General features: G+C 45.2%; 1 protein-coding gene across 4 annotated transcripts in view; it reads right to left on the bottom strand.

Moving 5' to 3' along the window:
- The window catches only part of ARFGEF2 (ADP ribosylation factor guanine nucleotide exchange factor 2), an 84,270-nt gene extending 60,178 nt beyond the window's left edge, over positions 1–24,092 (bottom strand). The window contains exons 1-6 of one of the 4 annotated variants that reach the window (XM_032461330.1): positions 23,794–24,092; positions 10,514–10,544; positions 9,737–9,860; positions 2,942–3,088; positions 1,822–2,001; positions 1,245–1,479 (exon numbers count right to left, since the gene is read on the bottom strand). In XM_032461330.1, the coding sequence (XP_032317221.1) occupies positions 1,245–1,479; positions 1,822–2,001; positions 2,942–3,088; positions 9,737–9,860; positions 10,514–10,544; positions 23,794–23,914 (838 nt within the window). In that variant the 5' untranslated portion in view covers positions 23,915–24,092. The other 3 variants (XM_032461331.1, XM_006174994.3, XM_032461332.1) reach the window with 3 other exon arrangements.
- Positions 24,093–25,630: the final 1,538 nt, after the last annotated feature.

Raw genomic sequence — 25,630 nt, 5'->3', positions numbered from 1 at the left:
ACCTGTTTCCACATCCGCACAGCCACGCTTATTACAGTGTGCTTAAATATTAATAATTATTGATTAGCCACAGCCTGATAAGGAATACAGTAAAAACCTGCCTGGTCCTTGCCCTGAGAGTTAATAAGGCAAAGGTGACAACAGATACAGAGGGTGGGGGCAGGAGTTTCTGAGCACCTTCCAAGACACAAGACAGCGGGACTGAGTAACTATGTTCACCCTGAGACATACACAGTTCTAATGGCAACTCTCTTTGATCTTTGCCTTCAGCGAACTGACACAGAGCCACATTCTAGCAACACCTGGTCTGTTCCCATTGGACGCCAAGCACTCTGATAAATTACAGTTGAACAAAAGCTGCTGAACTATGGGGCCCTCTGGCCACCAACAGAAGTCATTACCAATAATGGGGCAGAAGGAGACATGAGATGAGTTATAAAGGTGGGTCAGATACTTCATGTAGAAGTATGCACTTCTACCAGTGAGAGTGAAGAGTTATTTGGCAGAATCACTTGGGAAGAAGGTATATTCTTAAAAAAGTATATGAATTTAGGATCTGGTTCATACAAATTGCCTAGAGAGAGATGTGAACGTTCAGAAACAATCTTCTATGACAACTCAATCCAAGACTTCACGCTTCATGCTTTATTTACTTTCAGACTATTCATCAGGTGTGCAATGTCTCTTTCATTTAAAAAAGCACACAAAACCAAGTAGTGTATTTGGTCTCAGAAGAAGAAAACAAAGCTATCTATATATCTGTTTCTCTATGAATCCACCCACCCACCCACCTTCTAGATCCTTTCACGAACATCCATAAATAGCAACTAACTGCTGGGCAGTGGGAGAGCCCATGGATACATGACAGATGAGGCCTTTGTCCTCCTCTGGGAGGGTAAGACTGACACTGAGTGACTACCCACCCGAATGATTAACTACTGGGAGACAAGTGCTCCATGCTGAACCCATGGCACTGAAGCTGAAATTAAGCAGCAGTAGCTAGAGCTATTCCAGGAACTATCTAGAGAAAACTACCCAACTGTACCCATGGGGCCTGAGACACCAGGCCTTGCTGGCTGTGTTTTGTAAGAGAAAAGCAAAGGGGAAGTCAAGGGGAAAGCCCAGAAATAGAAGAGCTGCTGTCAGAGGTTTCCTGCAATGACATCAGCCAACTCCTTCATCTGCCCCTTGGGTACAGGATGACTCCCTGTCCCAGCTGGATGGGGACAGCGCACGGGCTGTACCTGACAGCGATGGGCCTCTTTCTCTGGGCGCATCTCCGTTCTCCGTGCTCACTTTGCCAGAAGCACTTGTGGCATGCTCACCATTGGTTACCTCCGTCTTTTCAGGAGTTGTTGGTTTGCTTTGTGCCTGGCTCTGCTTCAGATGATTGAACTTTGGGGACACGGCTGCAGCTTGGATCACAGGGGACTGGGGTTTCGACTGGACTGGTTTTTCTAATTCTCTGGCCTCCTGCAACTGAAAGGCAACAAAAAAGGGATTCAATCTAAATGGCTCTAGGGTTTTGATAAGGAACAGAAAATATACCAGCTTGTTGCATAAAAAATTTCCAAACGGAGAGAATTTAAAAAAGGAAATAAATTCCTTCAACAAATTCAAAGCAAATTCTGAATGCAAATTTCAAATCCCATGCTAGATCCTCTCTCTGCTTTTTAAAGAACAAAAACAGAGAATGCAGAGGAGGAAGGGATAAACTTTAAAATGCTAGTGAATCTTCACCAGGCACCTAGGCCACACATGAAACAGTTCACAGTATGGGATGGTATTCCGCCCCAGCAACCGAAAATTGCTACCACTCACCACTTGGTTTTCCATGCGGGTGAAAATGACGTTCAGCATCTGAGTAAGGGTAGCCTTGGCAGTGGTTTGATTGATGAGATTTTTGCTGGCCAAATAGATATTATAACATGTCCGAACCGTCTGCAGGATCGTGCCCTCATGAATTTCAATGTGCGGGGACGTCACTGCCGTCAAGAGAGCCTAAAACAACAACCCGCAATCTTCACCTTCAGGAGCAAACCCCCCACCTATCCTATCACAGCCAAACTTTTCTACAGGGTTTGGCTCTGTTTTTATTTGATTTGGTCTAAGAAGATGGCTCTGCAAATTAAACTGGATGATTAGTACCAAGAGCCAACTCCCTACTGCTCTGAGATAAAAAATTATAATTGACTTCATAAAATCCAAATTATCTTAAGTAATTAAGTTGTGTTGCTTTCTACCCGCTTACTCTTTAAAAAGCCAAAAATACAGACACTCCTCTCAGGAGGAAAAATGCTCCAGCTTGATCTCACCTATATTAATCATAAAATATACACATTTGATGGGGTGGGGGGCAGGCGGTCAGTTTCCCAGTTCCCTGGTGGATTTTCAAGGGAGCTTTAGGCAAGGTGTGGCTAACACGAAGCCATCCCTCACCAAGTGAATTCAGGACTTAAGGTTTGAAATGTTGACCACACCCACCCTGATCTGTACTCTGACAGACAGACAGACAGACCACCCCACGCCAAGCCACTCTTGGCAGCAGAAATGCAACAGGGAAATGGGAAAGGAGGACAAGAGGACAGGAGCAAATTGCAGGAAAGCACCAACACAAGGACCTGCTGAGAAACGGCAGCCCAGAAATCTAGAATTTCAAGGGAAAAGACCAGAGGATTTCACGTCAATTTAATTCACCAGCAATTTGTGTAGTTATTAGCGGAGCTGTTTACTTTGAAACCACACCTGGTTCCACTCTTCTTGTCTCAGACCATGCTAATAAATTCTGACACTTAACAAAAGATCTAAGTGATGCTTACATTTTTCTGTTCCAGCTCAGCACCTCCTGAGACAACTAACACATGGTAAATTAGAAATCTAAACCCCTAGGGGGATGAGCTTTCTCATTCAAAATCCAGACCGGGCAGATAGACAGAAATACCTTAATTATTTGTAACTGAACTCCTTCATCCGTCTGAGGGCCCTGAAAACAATTGCAAATAGTTTCAACGATCCTGTCAATCAGCCGCTTCCCGGGGGCTCCACTGTCGGGGGCGTTGCCGGTGATGTGTCCATATGCGATGAGTTTCTAAACACAGAAAGAACAGAGATGAGAAGTTTGTGTCTGGCCAGCACTGAGGCCACCCACGACACTAAAAGGCAGGCAGTGAGCACTGCCTTTAACTTCCGGTTGCCACAGATCCCTCTGCTCCCCTGGGGTGCGGCGGGCACAGCCACCCCGAGAGCAGCACGTCGCCTCACTCTCGATGGCAGAAGGGCCTCGTGACAGTGCAAGAATGTCCAGTGGAAAAGGCACGTGTGGAACAGCCCCCAGTGCACAACCACTTGTGTAAACAATGGAGGGGTTGAAACTATACATCACAGAGACAGAGTTGTTGGCGGCTCCCTGGAGCTGGGGGGATTTGAGGGAAATGGGGAGTGACTGCTGTTAAGCAAAACGGGGCTTCTTTCTGAGGATAAAGATGGCCTGTAATGAGACTGCTGAGATGGCTGTGCAACCCTGACAATATAGGAAAATCACTGAACTGTATGTCTCAAATGGGTGAACTGTATGCATGTGAATTACATCTCAAAGATGTTTAAAAAAAAGTATTTTTTTTTTCAAATGGAGAGATACATAAGAGACTAATAATACGTTTTGCTTGAGCTCAGGGAGAGCGCAGCAGCGTGGGCAGGGGCGGGACTAAGACATTTTTGTAGCGCTTGCTTTCATTCTTTTTGAATCTTGAATCATGTCGGTATATTTTCTATTCCAAAAATTAAAGGAAAAACACTAACTGAATTCTGCACCTACATTATCAAACTGCATGTCACCCATGTGGCTAAAGAGAAGAGTGGCTGCTTGGGCTGTGCCTTCTCAGTCAGGTGACAGGTCAGTTTGGACAGGGGCCATCTGCCTGGGCCACCTCACTCATGACCTGGATTTTACCCTGGAGAATCTGAGAGGCGGGAGTGAACTCAAAGGTCAGGATGGTGGCTAAGCCAGGCTGAGATTCAGAGTCACCCAAGGGCACTCCTTATAGATTTCTGCGCCTCAACGTAGACCTACTCTACCAGAGCCTACGGGGTGGAGCCTGGGAGCCGAGGTTTTTCCCCAAGCTATCCAGGCTATTCTGATGGGTGACCAGATGAAAGAACCTCTCATCTGCTACAACCCCTCTGGGCGTCGAGGATACAAAGGAAGCCTCTGCTTCCAGTGTCTATCACAAACACTGCCCTGTTCTTTATCTTTTTGGTTTCTGGTGTGTCACATTCTTGCCTCTTCCTGCACAAAGCGACACAGCTCCTGAGGCGACCCATGGTGCCGCCACACCGCGACAGGAAGACCCACAGCCCTGCTGAGCCCTGATGCTGTTTCTCAAGGGCTTTCCCCATCATTAGCCTCGCAAGCGCTGCCATTCAATGAGAAGGAAAACCAGACTGAGAAACAGTGGCTGGGAGCATAAGTGTGACACTGCAGGAATGAGCTGTCCAAGCCTCAGCCCAGAGAGCTCCAGGCCAGGATGGAGAGGGGTTCAAGTGTCCTTTTGAAAAACAAGTCAGGATGCCCTTTACCGCATCCCCTCTCACTGTGGCCACATGTGCAGGCTTCTGTCAGGGTAGCGCTGGCTACTTGGTAAATGAGCTCTGGTTTTGGACACTGCTCACTCCTTATTCCTATAGGACTCAAGTGTGTTTTGAGCAGTGGGTTATGAGTGGGATGGTCTACGAACTCCTAAAATGTGAATATTGAAAAGTAGGCCACACAGAACCCAACACTGATGGTGCAAAGCAAAGATGGAGGTGAATTCCTGGTGTTTAATTAAAATATGAAAATACATTGGAAGTATTCCCCACTCTGTGCACTCCTTAAAAGGCACGTTACCATTCAAATAGAAAAGGGTTTAAAGTGTAATTTTACTCCCTTGTCTGTGTAGTGAGACAGGGCCAGAAGAAAGCACAGTTCCTGTGTCCGGTGGGTCTTTCTAAGTTCTTCCTTCTCACCCTTCCTTATGCCAGAAATTGGGGTTACAACAGCAAGACAGTCCTGTTTTCATGGAGTTTATAGCCTTGGGGGCAGCAGGGGGTGGGGTGGGGGGAGACCAAAGCCAAAAACTTTTTTTTTTTAAAGCAAGTTGCAGTGATAATGCATAGCGTTATCTCATTTTTGGAAAACAGAAACAATTTGTGCATGAATAAGTATTTTCGTAAATGCATAGAAAACAGCCTGGAAACATATCAGAGGTCCGGGGGCATGAGCGTGCTTGGCAAGCTCATTTGAGGGAAGTGTACTGCACAGTGTGTGAGGCAGAAACTACTGGCAGGTTTGAGCAAAGGATGAACAGGAACTGGGATACATTTCTAAGTCCTTCTCCTGAGTGGAGAACAGGCTGAAGGGCCACAGGCGTGGAAGGGGGGACCCGTGAGGAGGCCACCTCAGCTGCCCAGGAGATGCTGGTGGCTTGGACTCTGGGGGACTGACAGAGGTGGAGAGGAGAAGTTCCTGCCTGTCTCTGGCCGATGCAAAGCGGGGATGGGGAAAGGGCAGAGGAGGGAGACCTCAGGGGAGCTGGCTCACGGACACCTGTGTCCAGGAGACGGCTTGCGCCGGGATGATCACTGTGACCCTACTTGTCAATGCCCCTCTACAGGGGAAGGGGTAAGTAAAACGGTGGCGTAACATATCGTATCAGTCAAAAGGAATGCCCCATATTTGCATGCAGTATTCTAATAGACATTAAAAACCACTGTTGGAAAAACCAAGCCACAGAAAAATTTGTACAAGTGGTATTATTTATGTTAAAAAACAAACAAACAAACAAACAAAAAAAAAAGAGAGAAAGAAAGAAAGAAGGAAAACTATACACCTAAACAGGCAAACTGGGTTTAGGGCTAGTGGTCCACAGGACTTCAGCCTTATCTGTAAAGTTCTAAAAGAAAATTTAACAGAGAACGTAGTCATGGACAGCTTATGTTATTACAAACAGATTTTAAAATGTGCATTAAAGACTCCAAAGTCTTTTAGAAATAAGAGCTAAAGGATAACGCTCGTGGTATAAATATGATGGCTTAGACCAGTGATTTCCTACAGCCTTCACTGGGATATAGAAAGAAAATATCAGAATTTTAATTTGATCTATTTTTTTTAATCTTATCCTTTTAAAAGGTCTATTTTTATACGTTTTATAATGTATGTAATTTAATAACAGTAGTCTTCTAATTAAAGAATAATGAATACTCTGAGAGGATAGTCTCAAAAATACTTTTTATTATTGATATGTGCCCAGAAAAACTTGGAGATCACTCACTAGTTTAGACAAGACTGAACCAACCCTCTTTCCCCTACACTTTTCCTGGCCTTGGGGAGGTATGTGGAGACCAGGTGATGAAGGAAAGGAACACAGACAGTCTTTATCACTCGGGAGAAGCGAGAAGCAAGGGAAGGCTCTAGGCTTCTCCCTGTGGGGGAGGGAATTCTAAGCTCTGCTCAGGGCAAACCAAACCGGCAAGCACCCCATCACCTCTCCAAGCTCAGAGAGGGACGCCTGAAAACGCCCAGGGCACAATATGGACGCGACTGCAGCTGGCTTCAATACTGCCAAAATCAACCGTTACCCCTAGATGCTGGCCCTCCATTTCCAAGTTAGAAGTGACCTTACCCACACTGGGAAAGGCCAGCCAAACAGGCTCTGCAAGGATAAACCCCAAGAGGAAATGAATTTTTTTTCATTCAGTATTCCAGGGAGCACCCAGCCACTCTCCAATGTCATAAAAAGGACAACATATTCTGCATTCTGTACACTAACCAAAGAAATCCACATGTACCTACTAAATTATGGAGAACCTCCATTCTTGAAAGAAAAAAAAAAAGCTAATCATGGGCCATAACCCTCGGGACAGGTACTTCACTCAAGCTGCTGAAGTAAACCAGGATGTCAGTGTTTCCATCAGAAATCAGACTCACATGTACACAGAGTTCCAGAAACGGACTATTTCCAGGAAAACACAGCATATTTTTACTTAAAGAGGACAGAACTACAGGGTAATAGTTAACAGTGGACGTCAGCAACCTTTTTCTGTAGAGGAGCACGTGCTAAATATTTAGGCTTTGCAGGTTTCCATTCCAACTCTTCAACTCAGCCGTGGTAGTAGCTGGAAAGCAGCCACTGATAACACATTAACGACAGGGCACGGCTGCTGCTACGGACTGAAGGTCTGTGCTCCCCCAGTTCCTACGCCGAGATCCTAACCCTCAATATGATGGCATTAAAAGGTGGGGGCCTTTAGGGTGTGATTAAGTGTAGGTGCGGTCAAGAGAGTGGGGTCTTCATGATGGGACTAATGTCCTGTAAGAGCAGACCGGACAGCTAGCCTGCTCTGCCGCATGAGGTCACATTGAGACTCTGGTGGTCTACAAACCAGGAAGAAGGCCACCGGGAATTTAGACAGCTGGCACCTTATCTTGGACTCCCCAGCCTCCAGAACTGTGGACAATAAATGTGTCTTGTTTAAACCGCCCAGTCTGTGGTATTCTCTTGTATCAGCCTGAACAGGTTAAGATAGCTGTGTTCCAATAAAACTGTGTTTACCAAAGCAGGCAGCAGGCCAGATTTGGCTCATGGCTGTAGTTTAAGGATCCCTGATTAGGAACAGAGACTAGAAAACAAGTCCTAGAAACCCACCCAACCTCATCACTGCCTGGCCAGGGGAACCTGACAGCGCTGGCCATTTTATTCTCTAAGCCTCAGTTTCATTGATTCTAAATGGGGATAAGAGCAAGAACCTCAGACAGTTGTTGGGAAGATTAAACACATTGATGGGGATAAAGCACTTAGCACAGGGCCCAGCACAGGCTGAGCACTCGATATGTGAGCCACTGTTCAGTACGTCAATAATCTCAACTATCAGCACCCACTTCCAAACTAAACCTTAACAAGAGGACGAAACAACTAAAATTAAACTTATGCCAAATTCCCTCAGAAAATGTTCACAGCAACAAATATTTTAGGATAGAAGTAGGATTTGCGCCTGCCATTTAAACATTCTTGGCTCATGACATGCTTCACATAGGACAATCTGGACAGAATTATACTGAATGAGAAAACGGCTTTTCATTTGGAAGAGCTGCTTCTGTGAAGAAACTGTCATCAATTTTCAAGTATAGATACATCAAAAAAGAAAGATTAATAGAGTAAATATTAGACTAGAGATGCCAAAAATGTGGCATGCCCACCGCCACTTGGCAGCCCTGTGCCTCAGCAGACATAACCAATCAATCATGGCACTTCCTCAAGAAATTCAGACAAGGTTCCAGGTATTTTTTTCAATACAGCTTCTAAGCAGTAATAACACAGAATCTATTCACTAACCCTGTTCTACAAAGTACTGGTAAACTGTGGATCTCTTCAATGTATTTTAAAACATTTATCAAGCTCTTTTCTCTTGATGTAGGTTGCCCACTGGGGTTAAAAATAAATATTCTTTGAAGTAACCAGAAGTCTCAGGAGTAGATCTGAAGAAAAAATACAAGCAGGAATGAAGAAACCCAAATTGTAGTCCTGTTTCTGTCCCTCACTATCTGCACACTATTGGACAAGTCACCCCAACTTCTCCACTCCTGCTTCTCCATCAGTAAAAAACTAATTTACAACAAGGTTGCTTGTGGCCCCAAATACAGTGGATCCTCATTATTTGCAGATTCTGTATTTGCAAATGCGCCCACTCACTAAAATTTATTGTAAGCCCTAAATCAATAGTTGGGATGCTTCTGCAGTCATTTGCAGTCACCGCTGGGCAGTGAAAAATTTGAATTAAATCACTTGATGCACAAGGTTCCAGACGAGGTTGAATAAGGAGACTCTGGGAGGTGTGAGTTCTACCACTGAACCACCAATGCCCCGTGGAATAAGGAGACTCTGCCTTCTTGTTTCACCTCTCACACTGTAAGCAGTGTTTTTTTTGCTATCTATTTGGTGCCACATTCTTCACATTTTTGTCCTTTTCGCTGGTGATTTCGCCATTTAAAATGGCCCCCAACCATAGTGCTGTCTAGTGTTCCTAAGAGCAAGAAGGCAGAAGGACGTGTCCAACAGAGAAATGGCGTGGGATAAGCTTTGTTCAGGCATGCGGCAGTGCTGTTGACCATGAATTCAGTGCTAACAAATCAACAATATATATTAAATAAAGTGCCTTTAAACAGAAACACACAAGGAATAAAGTTATATTCTGATGAGTTGATGAACATGTTGTGACCAAGGGCTCGCAGGAACCTAACTGTATTTCTTCTAGGAACAATGGCCCAGCATTTGCTAATTCAGTGTTCACAGCGACAGTACAGACCATTACCACAAAGAACAAGAGTTGACTATATCGCTCTGCTTGATGTTATGAATATAATGTTATGAATGCCATCAATAAAGAAGTTGCATAAAAATACGTTACGTGCCCGTGTATGTACCAAATATTCCAATCAATGCTAAAGGTTTCATTTAGGAAAACATACATAAGAGAGGTCAACAAAATACTTCTAGAGAAATAAATTCTTTTTTAGATAAAGAGGTCAGACCCCTCATTCTTCCCTCCCTCAGAAGACCTCAGAAGGAAAGGCTGGAATGCACCTTTCTCCATCACCCCTAAAAGCATTCTGAGTACCAGGGGGTCACTGACACAGCACCAGTGTAAGGACACCTGTGGCTTGAGAGAACATCCTTTATACTATCAAGTTGAAATATGGTACCTGCAAGCAGTCGAGGGACGTGCTGACCACCCGTGGGGACTTGGACTGGCAAGCTAGTTCAAATGGAAGGAAATACTTGTCAGCTTCGATGAAGTTTGCCTTTGGTGGTGCAGCGGCACCAAGCCTAGGAAAAAAACAAGAGATGGCCAGAGAGGGGAAATGAAAAAAACAAACAAACAAACAAAAAGAGGGCTTGCTTTTCCTACACCTCACGCTAACTTCTCATCCCACGTGCAATCATTTAATTAAAAGTGCCTGCAAACTGCACCTATGCGGCTAGACAATGAAAAGTTGAAACACATGCTTTAGCAAAAAACACCAAAGTGCCACATGCAGAGAACAAGGTCTCGGATTAACAAGCTGTATCGTCAGCATCCTGGACTGAATCCTGGCATCTGCCATGTCAGAGCTGTATTTCTGAAACGTGACTCACTGGCTGCATTACTACGAAGACAAGGAGCAGCCACTTAACAGGACAATCTGTCTTCCTGCCTAAGGAAGCAGGACATACAGGAGACAAGGGCTGTGCCCCTTATGTCAATAAAAGGTACAACAGCATTAACTTGACCTTCCTTATCCTTTCCTCCAAATATGCAATTATTGAGCCAGTAACCTGGTATCAGTTCAGACACATACAGGGTCATGCCGTGTGCCCGGTGCGGTGCTAGGAGACCCCGAGGATCAGAAATTCGAGAAAACATGCAGAGAATGCGGCTCCCACAGCCAAGGCTGCTCCCTTCATACTGCACTCAGCAAGGAGAAAGTGCCCCAGCTTACCTCTGCTTTTCTATTTCTGCTTTAATTTCATCTGGTGGGGAAGAAAGGAAAGGCATGTTAGGAGCATGCAATATGGATATAAAAGAAAACTTTTACCAAAAGATACTCTGAAACTATTAAAAAGAATGTTTATGAAGATTTTTAAGTAAAGAAATGCTGATATGAGGTGATAAAAATGATGACAACATCATTAATAACAGCAACCATTTCCATAGCAGTTACTATGTGCTGCGGGGTCCCCTGGGGCAAAACTGCCCCTGCTGAGAACCACTGGTGTAGATGAGGAAACCAAGGCAAAGAAAGGTTTGGTAACTTGTCTCCTGCTACACGTCAGGAACTAGGAGCCAGGATCGAAACCCAGGCATTTTGACCCCACAGTCCACGTTCCATTTGCAAAATGTATGTTAACGATAGCTAACTCAATATTATGGTAATACAATAACATCTCAACTGTGTATCCACAGAAAAATACAACAAACTATTGAAAGCTATCTAAGTAAGGGGATGACGAGCTTTTTTTCTCTTTTCCACATTTTCTATGATAATATATACTTTTTCTTTAGCACTTACAAAAACTGTAGTAAAGATGCATAACATAAAATTTACCATCTTAGCCATTTTTTAGTGTATAGTTCAGTGGCATTAAGTACATTCATATTGTTATGCTAAGGCATATGTAATTTTTATGAATTAAAATTAATTTAAAAACTTTTACCATGTAGGTTATGGTTATGGAAACAGTGTCAATACTCAAAAATCACAATCTCAGAGAGAGAGTCTTACGTCCAGGAGAACAAGATTCTGTGCCATGGACACAAGAACATCCCATCTAAACACGCCTAACTTCCCGACATGTCCCTACGTGTCAGGCTGGCGGGCTCACCATATTACCAGAGCAGGCCAATGAAGCGGGTCGAGCTGAATGCCATGTATTCAGATAACCCCCAAAAGGCCAGCATTCTTTACACAGTCTCTTGAAAGCCACTAGTTTGCACATGGCATTAGTTATTCTAGCCGCCCCAGAACACAGTTCTAGAAGTGAAAATTTCCTTTTCCTGGACAACTCCATTCTAGACTGACCCTTAGGAAATGAAAAAACGAGTAACTGGACTCACTAGAGGCAGCAACTTTAACCTTCAAGCCCATCTTTCCATGTGCTCTTACTATACATGTGTAAGAAAACAGGAGACACACCCAGATGACTAATCCCAAACATTCTGCTCATGGACCATAAGGCCTGTGACTGTCTCCTAAAGAGAGCTCTGTGGCATGGTTCCTGCCCTTCAAGGACAAGAATTCACTAAGGAAGCAGCTCTGGCTTCTAGCTGAGGGAGTGGCTCGGGAAATCCAGCCTGGGAGGCTGGTGGCCAAGCTTTCAGCTTGCAGAAATCAACATGCAGAACGTCAAGGCTCTGCTTGGTGGTAATATCACCTGTCACTCTGTGACGTGCAGAAGGGGCACTGCTGCCTGGTCTTAAATGTAAGGTTTTCCTCCAACCATGTCACCTTATCAGAGTTAAGTTTAGATGTTAAGTGTATCTGAAGCAATTAGGCCTTTGAGAGAGTCTGCTGGCCTCTGAGCTCTAAAATAGTCTGTTTTGGAATGCCATGGGTGCCAACCCACTGATCAGTGAATCAATCACCAGGACTGCTACGTGCTCACTGAGGCACCGAGGGTAATAAAAGCAAAGGCCTACTGAGGCCAGGGAGGGAACCTCCCAAAGAAACATGGATGGGCGTTAAGACATCGGGGGCAGGGAGGTCCCCTTCCCCACCCAACAGGACAAGGGGCGCCCCAGCAGAGTCTCAGTGCCAGCTGACTGAGCCCGGAGGTGCCTGTTCTGATCTTTCCAGAAGTCAGAATCTGGATTTTAAGTGAAAGCTCCAACTATAATTCAAAGCAATTTCAATGATTTAAAGAAAGACTGCGCTCAAATAAAACTGGTTTGCAGGCTGCCCTGACCTTGGACTCCAGTTTGCAACCTTTGCTTCAAGGGACAGGGAAGAATCAAGGAGAAAGTACTTCAATGGTTGCAGAAAAGTAACTGCAGGGGATAAAAGTAGCTTTTAAGGACTATGCCCAGCACAGTGAAGACAAAACATCCACGTTTTATACAAACTAAACGTTGCTTGGCCAAAGAGCAAAGAGCAACTAAGGAGCCAGAGGACCAGGGCTCCAGGCCAAACTCTGCTAAATTTTACAGATGAAGAAACAAGATCCAGAGAGGTTACAAGCTAGTAAGAGGTGGAGCTGGGACTTGAACCCAGGAAATTAGGCCCCAGGGACCGTGTTCGTAACCTCTTGGGTACCAGGGCTCTCAAATAAGCACGCAGAATTACTCTACAACCTATAAATGCGGAACAATGTAAATGCTGGTTCTGCTGTCACCGATTCAAAGTGTGAATGCTGAGACCATAGTTGGAAGCACTGGTGCTGGTCCTACTTACTCTCTGAGCCCCATCCGGCCTCAGGGCACCTATTTACAACCTGGGCCCATCAAGAGGCTACTGCGAACAGTCGAGGCAGAGAGATGTATCAGTAGGAACCACACAAAAGCTGGAAGTGGTCAGACAGTAGTTTCACATGGTCTCCCCTAACAGTTGGCTTCTAGATATATTTGGATAATACAATTTTTTTCCCATTAGAAAGAGGCAGAAAAAAGAACAGGGAAAAGGTGTGCAGCATGGGGCAAAGAACGCCTCACACAGCCTGGAGCGGTAAAAGACAGGAAACAGGTTGGAAATTCAGAGAGAACTAGGTTCAAGTCCTGGCATGGACATATGTTAGCTGAATGATGCCAGGTGGGTTATTAAACCTCCCTAAAACTCGATTTCCTACTCTAAAAAAAATAAGGATGATAAAAAGGAGCCCCATACGCTCCAGAGACTATAACCAGGCAGCTGGATGCAGGTTAATTCTCTTGACAAACCCAAGGTATTAATGGCTAAGGCAGTGGCAGGCAGACACAGGTGGTAAATAATTGTCAGTTCTCTTGATCTTATCTTAAAACAGGAGTCAGCAATAGTGCAAAATCTCTAGTCCCATCAGTGGAACCAAACAGAGCCAAGGGAAAGAAGAAATTAGTGGAACACAAATCATCATCATAATAGCTAACATTCACCAGGGGCAGGTGCCTGTTTGGTCCTCCTTACAACTCAGGAGGACAACAGCACTCCTCTCATAACTGTATACTGGTGTGTAAACTGGGCACAGAGAGGGGAAGTCCCCTGCCCACAGTCACAGCCCGGAAGTGCTACTGCAGGATTACACCCCAACCGTCTGCTCCAGAGCCAATACTCGAGAGCCCCCTGACAGTGAGAAGGAAAAGGAGGGGTGAAGGAAGCGGAGCAGATGGTGAGGCATACCTGCTCCAGTTTATTGCTCCACATTTAACAGGCATTGCTTTCCTAACCACCAACTGGGCAATTAGCAGCAATAAATGAGCAGGCTGGAAAGGTGAGAGACCCGGTGGGGTGGGGTGGGGCAGCTCACTCCTGGGGAAATCCTTTCTGGGCATCATTGTCATTCACAAACCTCTCGGGTCACACCTCCCCTTTCTTCAATGACTTTGGCACGGGCTCACATTCCCTGCTCCACTCCCAAGCTGAGTCCAACAGGGACCATCACCAACCTCGACAATGCCATCACTAGTCAACTCCCCCAAAGTCCCACCACATCCCTTCGAACCTTCAACTGCCCCTGACACATCTGATCTACAACACTCCTCCCTAATATGCAAAACAACGCTGCCCTCAGTTCCTCCAGCTCTCCCTCCCCGGATCTCCTCCTCCGCTCAGAGGCAGCCTGGTGTGGCTGGGCACACCGAATCTTGTTTCCATTTGGAACTGTGCCACTTCCAGCTCCTGCCTGTTCTCTGCCCACAGCCTTCTTTCCTTCCAGCTGACCTACTAACAGCTCCAGAAGAAGGACCCTTCTTTGGCCTGTCAGACTCAACAAAGCCAACTTGCCAGCTTTCCACTTTCTTCATTTTCCAGGATGGATCCCCCCGAGCAAGACTGTTACCTGAATGACAGGAAAACAACAGGCTTGACTCCCTCTGACCTTTAGTCTTAACTTCTGGCAAAACCCCAAGTTAAATTATATGACCATCTCCTTCCGACTGCCTCCACCTAACGACCAGATCTCTGACCACAGGGCAAGCTAGTGAGTCTACAAAGGCCCTAATCACCAACCACAATGGCACCCTGAATACTGCCAGTTAAGCCCCCCTTCTCTAACTCTCCACAAAGACTACTGCACACTTCTCTACTCTCCTCAAATACCCCGTCTCTCTCTTAATCACCAACATTCCTCTTTACTTACAATAGATAGAACAGCCTCCTATTTCATGCAGGAATTAGAAGACACCACAAGGAGACCCCCTCAACTTCCTGTTAGCCAATCGAAAAACTGACCCACTTCTGCACCCACCCTGCAAAAGAGAGAGGACGAGAGGCATTGGACACCAACTGTTCCTAGCAGAAGAGAGCGCATTAAAAGAGTTTAGTATGCTTAGAACATTGTAAAAACTCAGCAAAATTATTACTAATATTGTTATTACAGGCAGAAGCGGAATATCTATTTTAAGTATGTGAATTTAAGATAAGATTTGCCTCACATTGTCACATAAATATAAATGTAAACTCTAAGGAGACTATTTCCCCGACTTTAGAAGTAACAGGTGCTCGCTAAAGAGAAGCTAGGTAATACAGAAATATACACTAAGAAGAAAATGAAAAAATCACCTGTTAACCCTACTAGCTTGAGAACCACAGTTAGCATTTTGATACATTTCCTTTTCACGCTCTCTCCTGCTAGAAAACAGTGCCCAATCCCTCCACCTCTGCAGTCTCCCATCCCCACCTGCCTTCCGAAGAACTTAGGCTCTCCGCACCACCTAGAATCTGATCACTTCTCACCACGCTGTGCCATCCCCACTACACCAGGCTATGCCACCATCCTCTCCCATCTGGACCAACAGCCTCCTTAACCTGTCTCACTGCTTCAGCGCTTACCCTTCCACCCATCTCACATCTTTCTCTACACAGCAGTCAGAGGGATTCCCTTAAAAATGTAAATCAGATTACATCTGCTCAAAACAGATGATCTGTAACCATTATAACGTAAATCTGGTAACATCTGCTCCTTTGCTCAACACCCCACTGGCTTCCCATCTCACACTGAGTAAAATCCTCAATCTTGACCTTGGCCTCTGAGCCTCTAAAAGATCTGGTCCCCTGTTGTCCCCCTGATCTCACTTCACCCTGCCCCCAGCTTACCTGTTGTATATGTTCCTGTTTCAGGACCTTTGCTCTTGCTATTTGGCTGCTTGGAATGCCCTTGCCTGATATCCACAAGGCTTGCTCCCTCACTTCCTTCCGATGACTGTTCAAAGGTCATCTCTTCAGAAGGCCTGCCCTTGCCACCTAAAACTGCCACCCTATCCCTCCATGTGATTCTGTATCCCCTACCTGCTTTATTTCATATTATACTGATTTTTCTAATCTTCAGTCACAGTATTTACCATCCTTGACATACTTTTATCAGTTCTCTTATCCATCTCACTCAGCAGAATATAAACTCTGTGACAACAGACTTTGGTCTGCTCTGTTCACTGCTGAATTTCCAGCATCCAGGAATTCCTCAGCCCAGAGCAGGCACTCAACATTTGTTGAAGGAATAAACTGTCTCTTTCTGGCATTATTTAACCTCTCCTTCCACTGGCTCCCTTCCCAATGACATTTGAACAAGTTCAAGTCTCTTCTATCTTTTAACAAAGGAAAAAATAAAGCCCAAAACTCCCATGATCCATCTTTCTCCCTTCCCCTTCCCGCCCCAGCCAAACCTTGTGGAAGAGTTGTGTGTGCTCACCGTCTATTTCCTCACCTCCCACACATGCCCCAGCCCATTCCAGTCTGGTTTTCACCTTCATTGCACCATCAAAACAGCTCAAGCTAAGGTCACCCATGACCCACATGTCTCTAAATCTGATGGGCATGTTTCCCGTCTCCACCTGACCTGAACTCCCTGCAGCATTTCACTTTTCTGACCTCACCCTCCCTGAAATGTTCTCTACTTCTGGTTTCATGAGCACATATTCTCATCTGCCCTCTGCTTCTTGCGCCATCTCTCCTCCCTTTCCTTGGCAGACACAGCCTCCTCTGCCCAGCCAGGCAGGCCGGGGTTCCTCAGGCCCAAGCTTCCTTGCCTTTCCTTCTCTGTACACTCTCTCCCCAGGCCTTCTCATCCTCACTTGCACCTTCAATTCCCACCTGAGCTCTGATGACTCCCAAATCTGGATTTCCAGTGCAGGCCTGCCATGAACATCAGGCTCATACATCCATCCAGTTCCTACTCCACCTGTCCAACTGGATGCTCAAAGGCAGGTGGAACTGAACACATCCAAGTCCCAGCTCAGATCAACCTCCTCCACCCACCTCTCCCCAGATGGTCTTCCCACTCCCATCTTAAAGAACTCATCCATCCAGTTGGGTGAGTCAAAAACTCAACAGCCTTATTGATTCTCTTTCTCGTGTTCTTACCCAATTCATCACCAGGTTTTGTTAGCTTTACCTTCTAGACAAATGGGAAAGACATTCACTTTGCTCTATTTCCACTGGCACTGCTCTAAGTCCAGGCCATCAACATCTCTTCCCTGGATGACGGTACATGCCTCCTCAATGACCCTGGGCAATCCCTCTGGTTTTCTCTAAGATGTTCTGAACAAAATGGCTCAAGTGATTTTTCCAAAATACAAACCTTGCCATCCCATCATCTTCTTCCCTGTTTAGAGCTCTTTAGTGTTATCTCACTGCTTTTGGTCTAAAAAGCAAGCTCCTCACCATCATCTCCAATGTCTTCCAAGGAGGGTCCCTGGCCTATCGCTCCCACCTTAGCCCCAAACACTCTCCCCCTTCATTTACCATGCTCCAACCACATAGCAGCCTCTTCTAGTTTCTTTTTTTTTTTTTTAATTATTATTATTAAAACCTTTTTAAAAATTTGAGGTAACTCTAGATTCACAAGCAGTTGTATCTTTTAGTTTCCTTAACGGTTGTATTCCTCTCTGCCACAGGGCCTTTGTATATGCTTGCCATGTCCCCATGCTGCCAAAATGCCTCTCACCCTAACCGACTTAATTCTTATTTATCACTCTGCTCTCAAGACTTCCTCAGGGAAGCTTTTCCTCATCTTTTTGTTCACTCCCCTTCTGAGACCACGTTTCTCTCCTTCACAGAACCTGTCAGGTTGGTAGTAGGTCTCAGAGGACATGATCATTTGAACAGTGCCCTTCTTCCCCATTAACTGCAAACTCCACAAGAACAGGATCTTTGTTTTATTTCCCTTGTATCATGACACCAGGTATGCCACCCAAATAAATATCTTTTGAATACATGTCAGCCTGGTTTAGTCAACAGACAAAAAGACTATATAGAGAACAAGTATGCACTGACTACTCCTTAGGACTGAGGGAAAATTTAAGAATTTTATGTCCTAGCACAAGAAGGCCATTCTCCCCACAAAGCTATAAAACCTAATGAAATACCTAATTTAAAAAAGGCTAAAAGACTCATTTACAACCAAGACAGTATACCCAAAGAAGCTTCTTACAGGAAGACTCCAGGAATGAATTAGCAAACATTTAAGTATTTTCTAAGATAAGCTTGCTGGAAAGAAAGTCAAGTATTTTCCTGGCAGGCCCCCGAAGCCTGGTGAAAATGGTAAGAACTAAACACAGTCCTGAGCTATTTACACAGGAGCCACCATGTACTTGCTCATTAAGCACACGTTCTCACAAGTTCGCTCTTTTCCATAAAGAATGGTCTTACTGTTTTCCCCAGCACTGCTTACAGGGTCTCCCCTGAGGTTTACAAGTGCCGGACTGAGCTCTAAATTCTTCCAACCACTTGCCTCGCCAGTGTCAAAATGTCAGAGACCAGCAAAAACGTCCATAAACCAACCCACGAGGGAGGCAGAGAAGAACAAGCATTCAGTTCCTTCTCCTTTCAATACGGGAAAACCAATGCCTCTGAATTTCAGTCGGTCACTTGTCAGGTGCCAGGTACTGCGTCAATCCCTTTCCTGCATTAGTTCACCTAACCCTCATAATAATCCTGTGACACAGGCCTTACTACCTTTCTCATCCCAGGAAACCAAGGCTCCAAGAAGCTATTAGTCCAGGGTCACAAGACTAATCAATAAGCTCCCAATGGATTTTTCTGCCAATCCAATAAATAAATGTTTTTCAATAACCACATGCAATTTTTAGTGCTGCTTCTAGACAGATGACCTTCTCCTGAGGAATCACTCTAAAGCTTTTCAACAAAAAGTAATGTCAGGGTCCCGAGTACTAGTATTTCTCAACACTTTCATAATCTACAGCACTCACAAACAGAATCTGTCATGAAAATGACAGAATTTGCTAACATTAAAGGTTTTGTTCTGTATTTCAACTGAAAGCCTTACTTTATGACAATTTAGGGATATCTTTGATATTTTTCAAAAGTTGCACTTTAGGTTCTTCCTAATGGTGAGAATAGTTATTTTCAACACATCAAAGTTAGAAGAACAACATTATACTGAGGAAATAAACAATTTACCATATATTATACAGACATGTGCATGTTTTCTGTAAGTTAATATATAACTAAACTTATGAATGTACTCCCTCAATGGGCTTCTTCCCAATGACATTTAAACAAGTTCAAGGCTTCTCCACATTTAAAGAAAGAAAAAGAAGAAAACCAAAAAGTTCCCATGATCCACATCTCCCTCCGCCTCTTCACAGCACAGCCAAACTTTGGGAAGGAGGTGTGTGCTCACTGTCTGCTCGCCTCTCACTCATGCCTCAAGCCACTCCACCTTCTGGTTTCCACCTCCATTGTGCCACCAATCAGCTCAAGCTAAGATCACTCACGTGTCTCTAAATCCCATATACGAACCAGTCAGAGTAGCAAATCTCAAAGTGGATTTTATGATTTATACAGCAACTACATGTTACAGCTGTCTCCCACCTGGTTGTGCAGCTGTGGGCAAGCTGCTCTCTGAGTCTTGGTTTCCCTCTGCCTGCTGTACTCAAGGACGGACATCAGTTACATGTCACAACTCCAGAATGAGTAAGAGGGAGTTACTGCTGATGAAGAGGGAGGTCATAAATCAGAAAGACTTAACTCAAATGAAATTTATAGGAAATCAGCTCTTTATCCTCATTTCTTTCTTACTGTTAGTCCCTACGTTAAGCCAAAGACATATGCAGTAAAAAGCTGCAGAAAAAAAAAGCTGTGATCTTTTTAATTAAAGGCTGTCAAATACTACATCTCAAAATTCAACTACAAAAAATATGGTCTCTTCACTTACTGAATGCTTTACTTACTGAAACTTCACCAAAACTTCACTGCATAGAAACTGCCCTGCGGTATAATGACCGTTTATGACTTCTCTGAGTATTTTATATACAATGCAAAAACTTTCATATGGAGAAGCAACACAGCATGACAGTCATGGTTAAGATCTTGGGCTCTGGAGTCAGACTGTCCGCGTTCACACCCCAGCTCCGTTGCTTATTGGCTGAGTTATGTCAGCCAACTTCTCTAAGGCCTCAATGAGGATAATAATAGTAAGAACTAAACCACGTGTAAAGCAAACGGCACTGCGCCTGGAACACAGAAATACTTAGTACATGGTAGATACCATACAGTTATTATATAATATGTGATTTTAAAAAGTCACTCATGGGTGATAATGATGCACCAACGTTAGGTTCGTCATTATAACAAACATACCCCTCTGGTGAGGGATGCTGATAACGGAGAGGCCACAGATGTGTGGGGGCAGAGGTATATAGGAATTCTCTGCACCTCCCGTGCAATTTTGCTGTGAACCTAAAACTGCTCTAAGAAATAAGTGACTTTTTAAAGCCACTCAATTTCATATGAAAAACATAGGTATGTTTAATGACAGCTAGCAATTACAGGGCACTCAGCCCTTACTTAGCATTTTGTGGGTATTAAATTATTAAATAAGATGTTGCGTATCTTATCATATATGAGAAGTACTGTTAGAACAATTTAGTTAAAGTTTTCCAGACCTCCAAATTTTTCCATACCCAATTTAAAAACACTCAGATTATTCTTGTCAAGCCTCCAAATTTCATACAGTTTAAGACCAGAAATGTAACTTAAATGAAATCATGGGAGAAAATGGCTCTTAAATAAGATGGTTATGAAAGTGAGGTTTAAAAATGTAATTATGTGCCCCAACTGGAGAGCTGAAAGGTTCAAGATTATTACTCCAAATCTATTCCAGCCTAATCATCACTGCTTTTACAAGGTACAACCCTTGCCTTCATTGAGCTTAGCAAGTTAATACTCCAATAAACAAAGCCTTTTAGTCATGTAATTACATCCTTATTTATTGTATCTACAAACCAAATACAGCAGTTAAGTCATCCCTAAACGAGGAACCAACGTCGGTTAAGAATGTCAAGCCAGAGCACTTACAGTGTCTATGGTTTGTCCCAGCTTAAAGTAATAAAAATAAGTAACAGCAGCAAGCCTTCACAGAGCACCTACTTTATACATGCCAAGTTTATTGCACGTTAACTTCAATTAACTTCAGCTGTATAACCACCCTATGAGGAAGGCATAAGAGTTGTCCAAGATCACAGACAGCAAGTGGAAGGCAAGGAATTTGAACCCAGGCAGTCTTGAGTCCAGAGAGGACACTCCCAACTCCTACCCGGTACAGCCCAGTGCATCCCTGGTCCCCTCCCCCTAATATGCTACAACTGGTGGAATGTCACAGAAGCTATTTCCTGTAAATGCTCCTATTATTCAAGCATTACAACTCTGAGAGGCCGTTTACACTTCCTCTTATCAAAATGAGTGGTAATCTACACACGGTAAGCTCTAAAACACCAGCCATAACGTAACCCTTCTTGTACCCAGGCTCCTCTCACCTCCTCTTACTGGACACAGAACTGGGCCTTGTGATGCAGAGCGAAACATCACCAGATACTTTGCTATATGTTTTCTTCTGTTTATAAGTAAAAACAGTCATTTTTATTTAACAGCAATGACACACAAGTACTATTTTAAAAAAATTTTTTAAAGATGCTCAGTTTAATGCAATACTTTACACAGGTTCCCTTATAATAGCTCCTATTAATCAATCTGATGATGATGAACCACAATACCAATCTGCTATTCAATTAACCTCTGGTCCAATTAGTTCCTTTACAGGCTATTTCCTTTTTTTTTTTCAAATAACATTATATGGGATATTTTATTTAACTTGTCTGTGTTGTTCGACAAGAAAAATGTTTTTAATGGAGAATTTATATTTTCAGTGTAGGCTATTTCTTACAGTTCACTACTAAAACACTGAATATGCATTCCACAATTTGGGAAAAATCTTCTCAACAAAGGTATGATGCAAAATTACCTAGTAAGTTCTCAATGTTATGACCCTTTATGACTTACATGACAATTTTATAAGTAGGTTCCAACAATGTGAAATACAATTTGGTGAAAATTTGATGTTAAGTTTTCTAAAGGGGGAAATGAAAACTTTTCTGCCAAATAACTATTCTGAAACTTCTGCAACAATGCTCTTAAAGTTAACACTGAGAGGATAGAATCCAGGCAGATTTCAAAGTGGAGTTGTTAAGTATCAGGCTTTTGCCTAACAAACTACTTTGTAGTGCTTATCCTACATTCCAGATAAAACAATATCCAACAGTTAGTCTTGGTTTTATGAATAAAAAAGCTTTACAAACCTAAATCTCAGTAAATCCCTCCACTTGATCCTGAATTCACAGGTCTAGCATGTGTTTCCGGGTTATCTAAGCAACAACCTTTGCCATCAATAGTTCTTGATCCTTGAGGGAGCCTCAGACTCTCCTGAGAATCTGATGAAAGCCAGAGGATTCCTCCCAGAAAAGTGTAAAGTTCACAAACTCATTCCTAGGCCCCAAGAGTCCCAGAGTACCTTGCACCAAATGAAGGGAGAAAGGTGATGGTAACCTCAAACTCTGTCACGGAAAACCAAACTTTCCATTTATCTGGTGACTTGTTAGGGAAAACAGGTCTATTTATGGATTTCAAACCAAAGGCACTGGGGTGCTAAAGTAACTTGAAGCCAATTCTGGTCAAAGGTATTGATCCTCACCGCATAGAACTCTCTTCCCCTGGAATTCCACACGGTGGATGCTTTCTGTCTTTCAGTACTTGGCTCAAATGTCACCTTCTCAGAAAAGATTACTTCTTCATAACCCTATAAAAAGTAGTCCTCAAGCCCTCTGTATCACAACTTGCTCTTTTACAAAAAGTTTTTTACAAAAGTAAATTAATTATTAAAAAGTTACTTTTACAAAAGTATTTATTAGTATTCAAAATTGTCTAATTTTTAAATTTACTTATTTTGTCTCCCTGAGTATAAACTCCCTAAGGGCAAATACCTTGTCTGTCTTGTTCCCCACTGTATCCTTGGTGCCAATCACCATTCCTGGTACGCAGCGGGCATTTGATAAATACTTGTTGAATGACTGAAACTAAAAGATTGGATGTTGATGCTGGAATCAACTGCCAAGGCTTTAAGGAGCTATGAATCAAGAGTTCTCTCCTATAGTCTGTGGGTCCATTCAGTCAGCATCTACTGTGTGCTAGGCGCTGTTGCACACGCAGAGGATCCAGCGGTGAATAAAACAGACAAGTATCTGCCCTCACAGGCCCTCTATTTCAGTGGACCGCCCGGAACGAGCAGAGCTCCTGCACACTACAATACCTGGGAGGTGCAGTCCCTCCTGGAGGGACTTATGGGAGATCCCCAAATGAAAGGAAAACATTCACTAACTGAGCACTTCCAAAGTAGGCCTCAGGGGTAGCCCTAAACCAGCTGGGCGGCTCTTCCCACTTGCTCTGCTCGCAAAGGGGAACTCCAACCAGCAGAACCCACGTAAAGAAAAAACTTAGGGCAAAAGCTGCTGCTTCTGAGGGTGGTGAGGGGAGGAACCAGGAAGCAGGACAGCAAGAAGTCGTGGCAAGAGCCCTGGGCTACGAGGCTGGACAGCCAGCCTACGCTGTCACCAACTTGCCAGGTGACCTTGGGCCAGTCCCGAGCTGCCAGGGCATCAGTTTCCCCCGAGGAGTAATGAGGAGGCCAGGAGGGTGGGATTCGGGGTGGAGGGGAAGCGGCGCTCAAGAGGCCGGCCTGAGGCCGGGTAGGGTAACGGCCGGCATGGGGAGGCCGGCGCGGGGCCGGGCCGGGGCGGCTCACCCACCGAGCGCCACCTGGCAGGCCCTGCGCAGCTGGGAGTGCTGTGGCCGCTTCACCTCCTTGTCGGCTAGGATCTTCTCCAGGGCCCGGGACACGAACATGCTCTTGGTCTGGCTCTCCTGCATGGCCCCGGCCCTGGCGGGGGCTGGCGGCCCCGCGGGCGGGCGGGCGGCGCGAGCGAACGGGCAAGCGAGGCTGCGGGCCCGGCGTCCCGGCGTCCGTCCGCGCCGCCCCGTCAGGAAGCGACGCCGCGGCCCCACGGCGCCGCCATGTTGGAGCGCGTCACGTGACCACGTGACTGGCAGGGCTGCTACGGCCGCCGCGCGTCCGTCGACCCCGTGACCCCAGGCGGGGCGGGGCCTACTGCTAGGGGCGGGGCGATGCCGGGTGGGCGAGGAAGGGGGCCTTGAGAGTGGAGGAAGGAATAGGGAAAGGTGGGGAGGTGAGTAGAGGTGGGTGGAGGTAGGAGGGGAAGTGAAGGATAGAAGAAAGGAGGTGAAAGGGAGGAGAGGTGGTGATGGGGTGAGAGGAGAGAAGGTAAGGAGAAAGAGAGGCAATGAGAGTGGAGACGACGGGTCAGAGAAGAGATGAGGAGAGGAGAGGAGATAGGAGGAGCAGAAGAAGGAAGAAGAGAAAGAAGACTGGATAAAAAGAGAATGAGATGCTAAAGGGGCAAGAGGAGGTGAAGAGGAGAGAGAGGAGGTGAGGGAGAGAGAGAGGATGGGAAGAAAGGTGGCAAGTGAGTGAGAGGTGACAAGGGAGTCAGAGGAGGTGAGGAGGAAAGAGAGGAAGCTAGGGGGGTTAGAAGAGCAGGTGAGATGGTGCGGGAAGGCCGGAGGGGAGGCTGGGAGGTGAGAGAAGTGAGGGGAAAGGGAGGGGAAGATGGGGAGAGAGGAGGGAGGAAGAGGAGAGGTTTGGATAAGAGCAGAGGGGAGGGGAAAAGAAGAGAGGAGGAGGCGAGGGAGAAAAAGAAAAGGAAGGGGGAGTTAGGAGGAGAGGGATGGGGAATTAAATGGAAAAAGAAATGGGAGGGAGGTGAAGGGGGAGAAGGGCACACTAGGAGAGGGAGAGAGCAGAGGAGGGAGGAGTTGGAGGGAAAGGGCAGGTGAAAGAAGGCAGAGGGAGGGCGAGAGGCAGGGAGAGGTTGAAAGGTGTATTCATGCACACGCTCCCAAAACAGGATTTTGCCAGTCCTGTTGGCAAGACACACACTTTCCACACACTTCTCCTGTTACTGGAGTAGAGTTGACTCCTGGCATCCAGGCCAGTGGACTTCTGTGTTTCTAGTGCCACATCTATGCACGGTGCTGCCAGGGAGAACCACCCTGAGTGCACCTCCCTGTACAGTGTATCCACCTCTTTTTGTAAACCTGTAGTTCCCCCCAGTGAGTGTATGAGGCAGCAGGTATTTGGGGGCAGCTGGCAGGAGAAGCAACAGAGATGGCCAGTGTCACACAAGCCTGCCATTGAGGGCGAGAAGACAGATATTCTCCCCTCAGTGCCCCATCCTTCCCACTGCCAGCGAAATCAGAACAGCTTTGGTGATGTCCGCTGGAGCCTGGACAGCCACCGTACACTGGCCACCTCCCCCAGGGGAGCTGTGGTGCTGTTGGGCTCATGCAAAGACAGTGTCTTTCTTGGAAATCTCAGAAATTTCTGACGCAGGCAGCTCGGATGCTCAGGTCTCAGCTCAGACATCTCAGGGCAGCCATCCCTGACCCCCATGTTTAAAGTAGCCCCTTTCTCCCTATAGCACTTTCTGACCTTTTTCACTTGTGGACTTGTTTATCATCTGACTAGGGTAGGGTGTAGGCCACAGAGGGACAGGGAGCATCTGGAAG

The sequence above is a fragment of the Camelus ferus genome, chromosome 19 (assembly GCF_009834535.1).
Source record: "Camelus ferus isolate YT-003-E chromosome 19, BCGSAC_Cfer_1.0, whole genome shotgun sequence".
Classification (NCBI taxonomy): domain Eukaryota; kingdom Metazoa; phylum Chordata; class Mammalia; order Artiodactyla; family Camelidae; genus Camelus; species Camelus ferus.
This window is presented reverse-complemented; position numbering and strand designations above follow the sequence as displayed.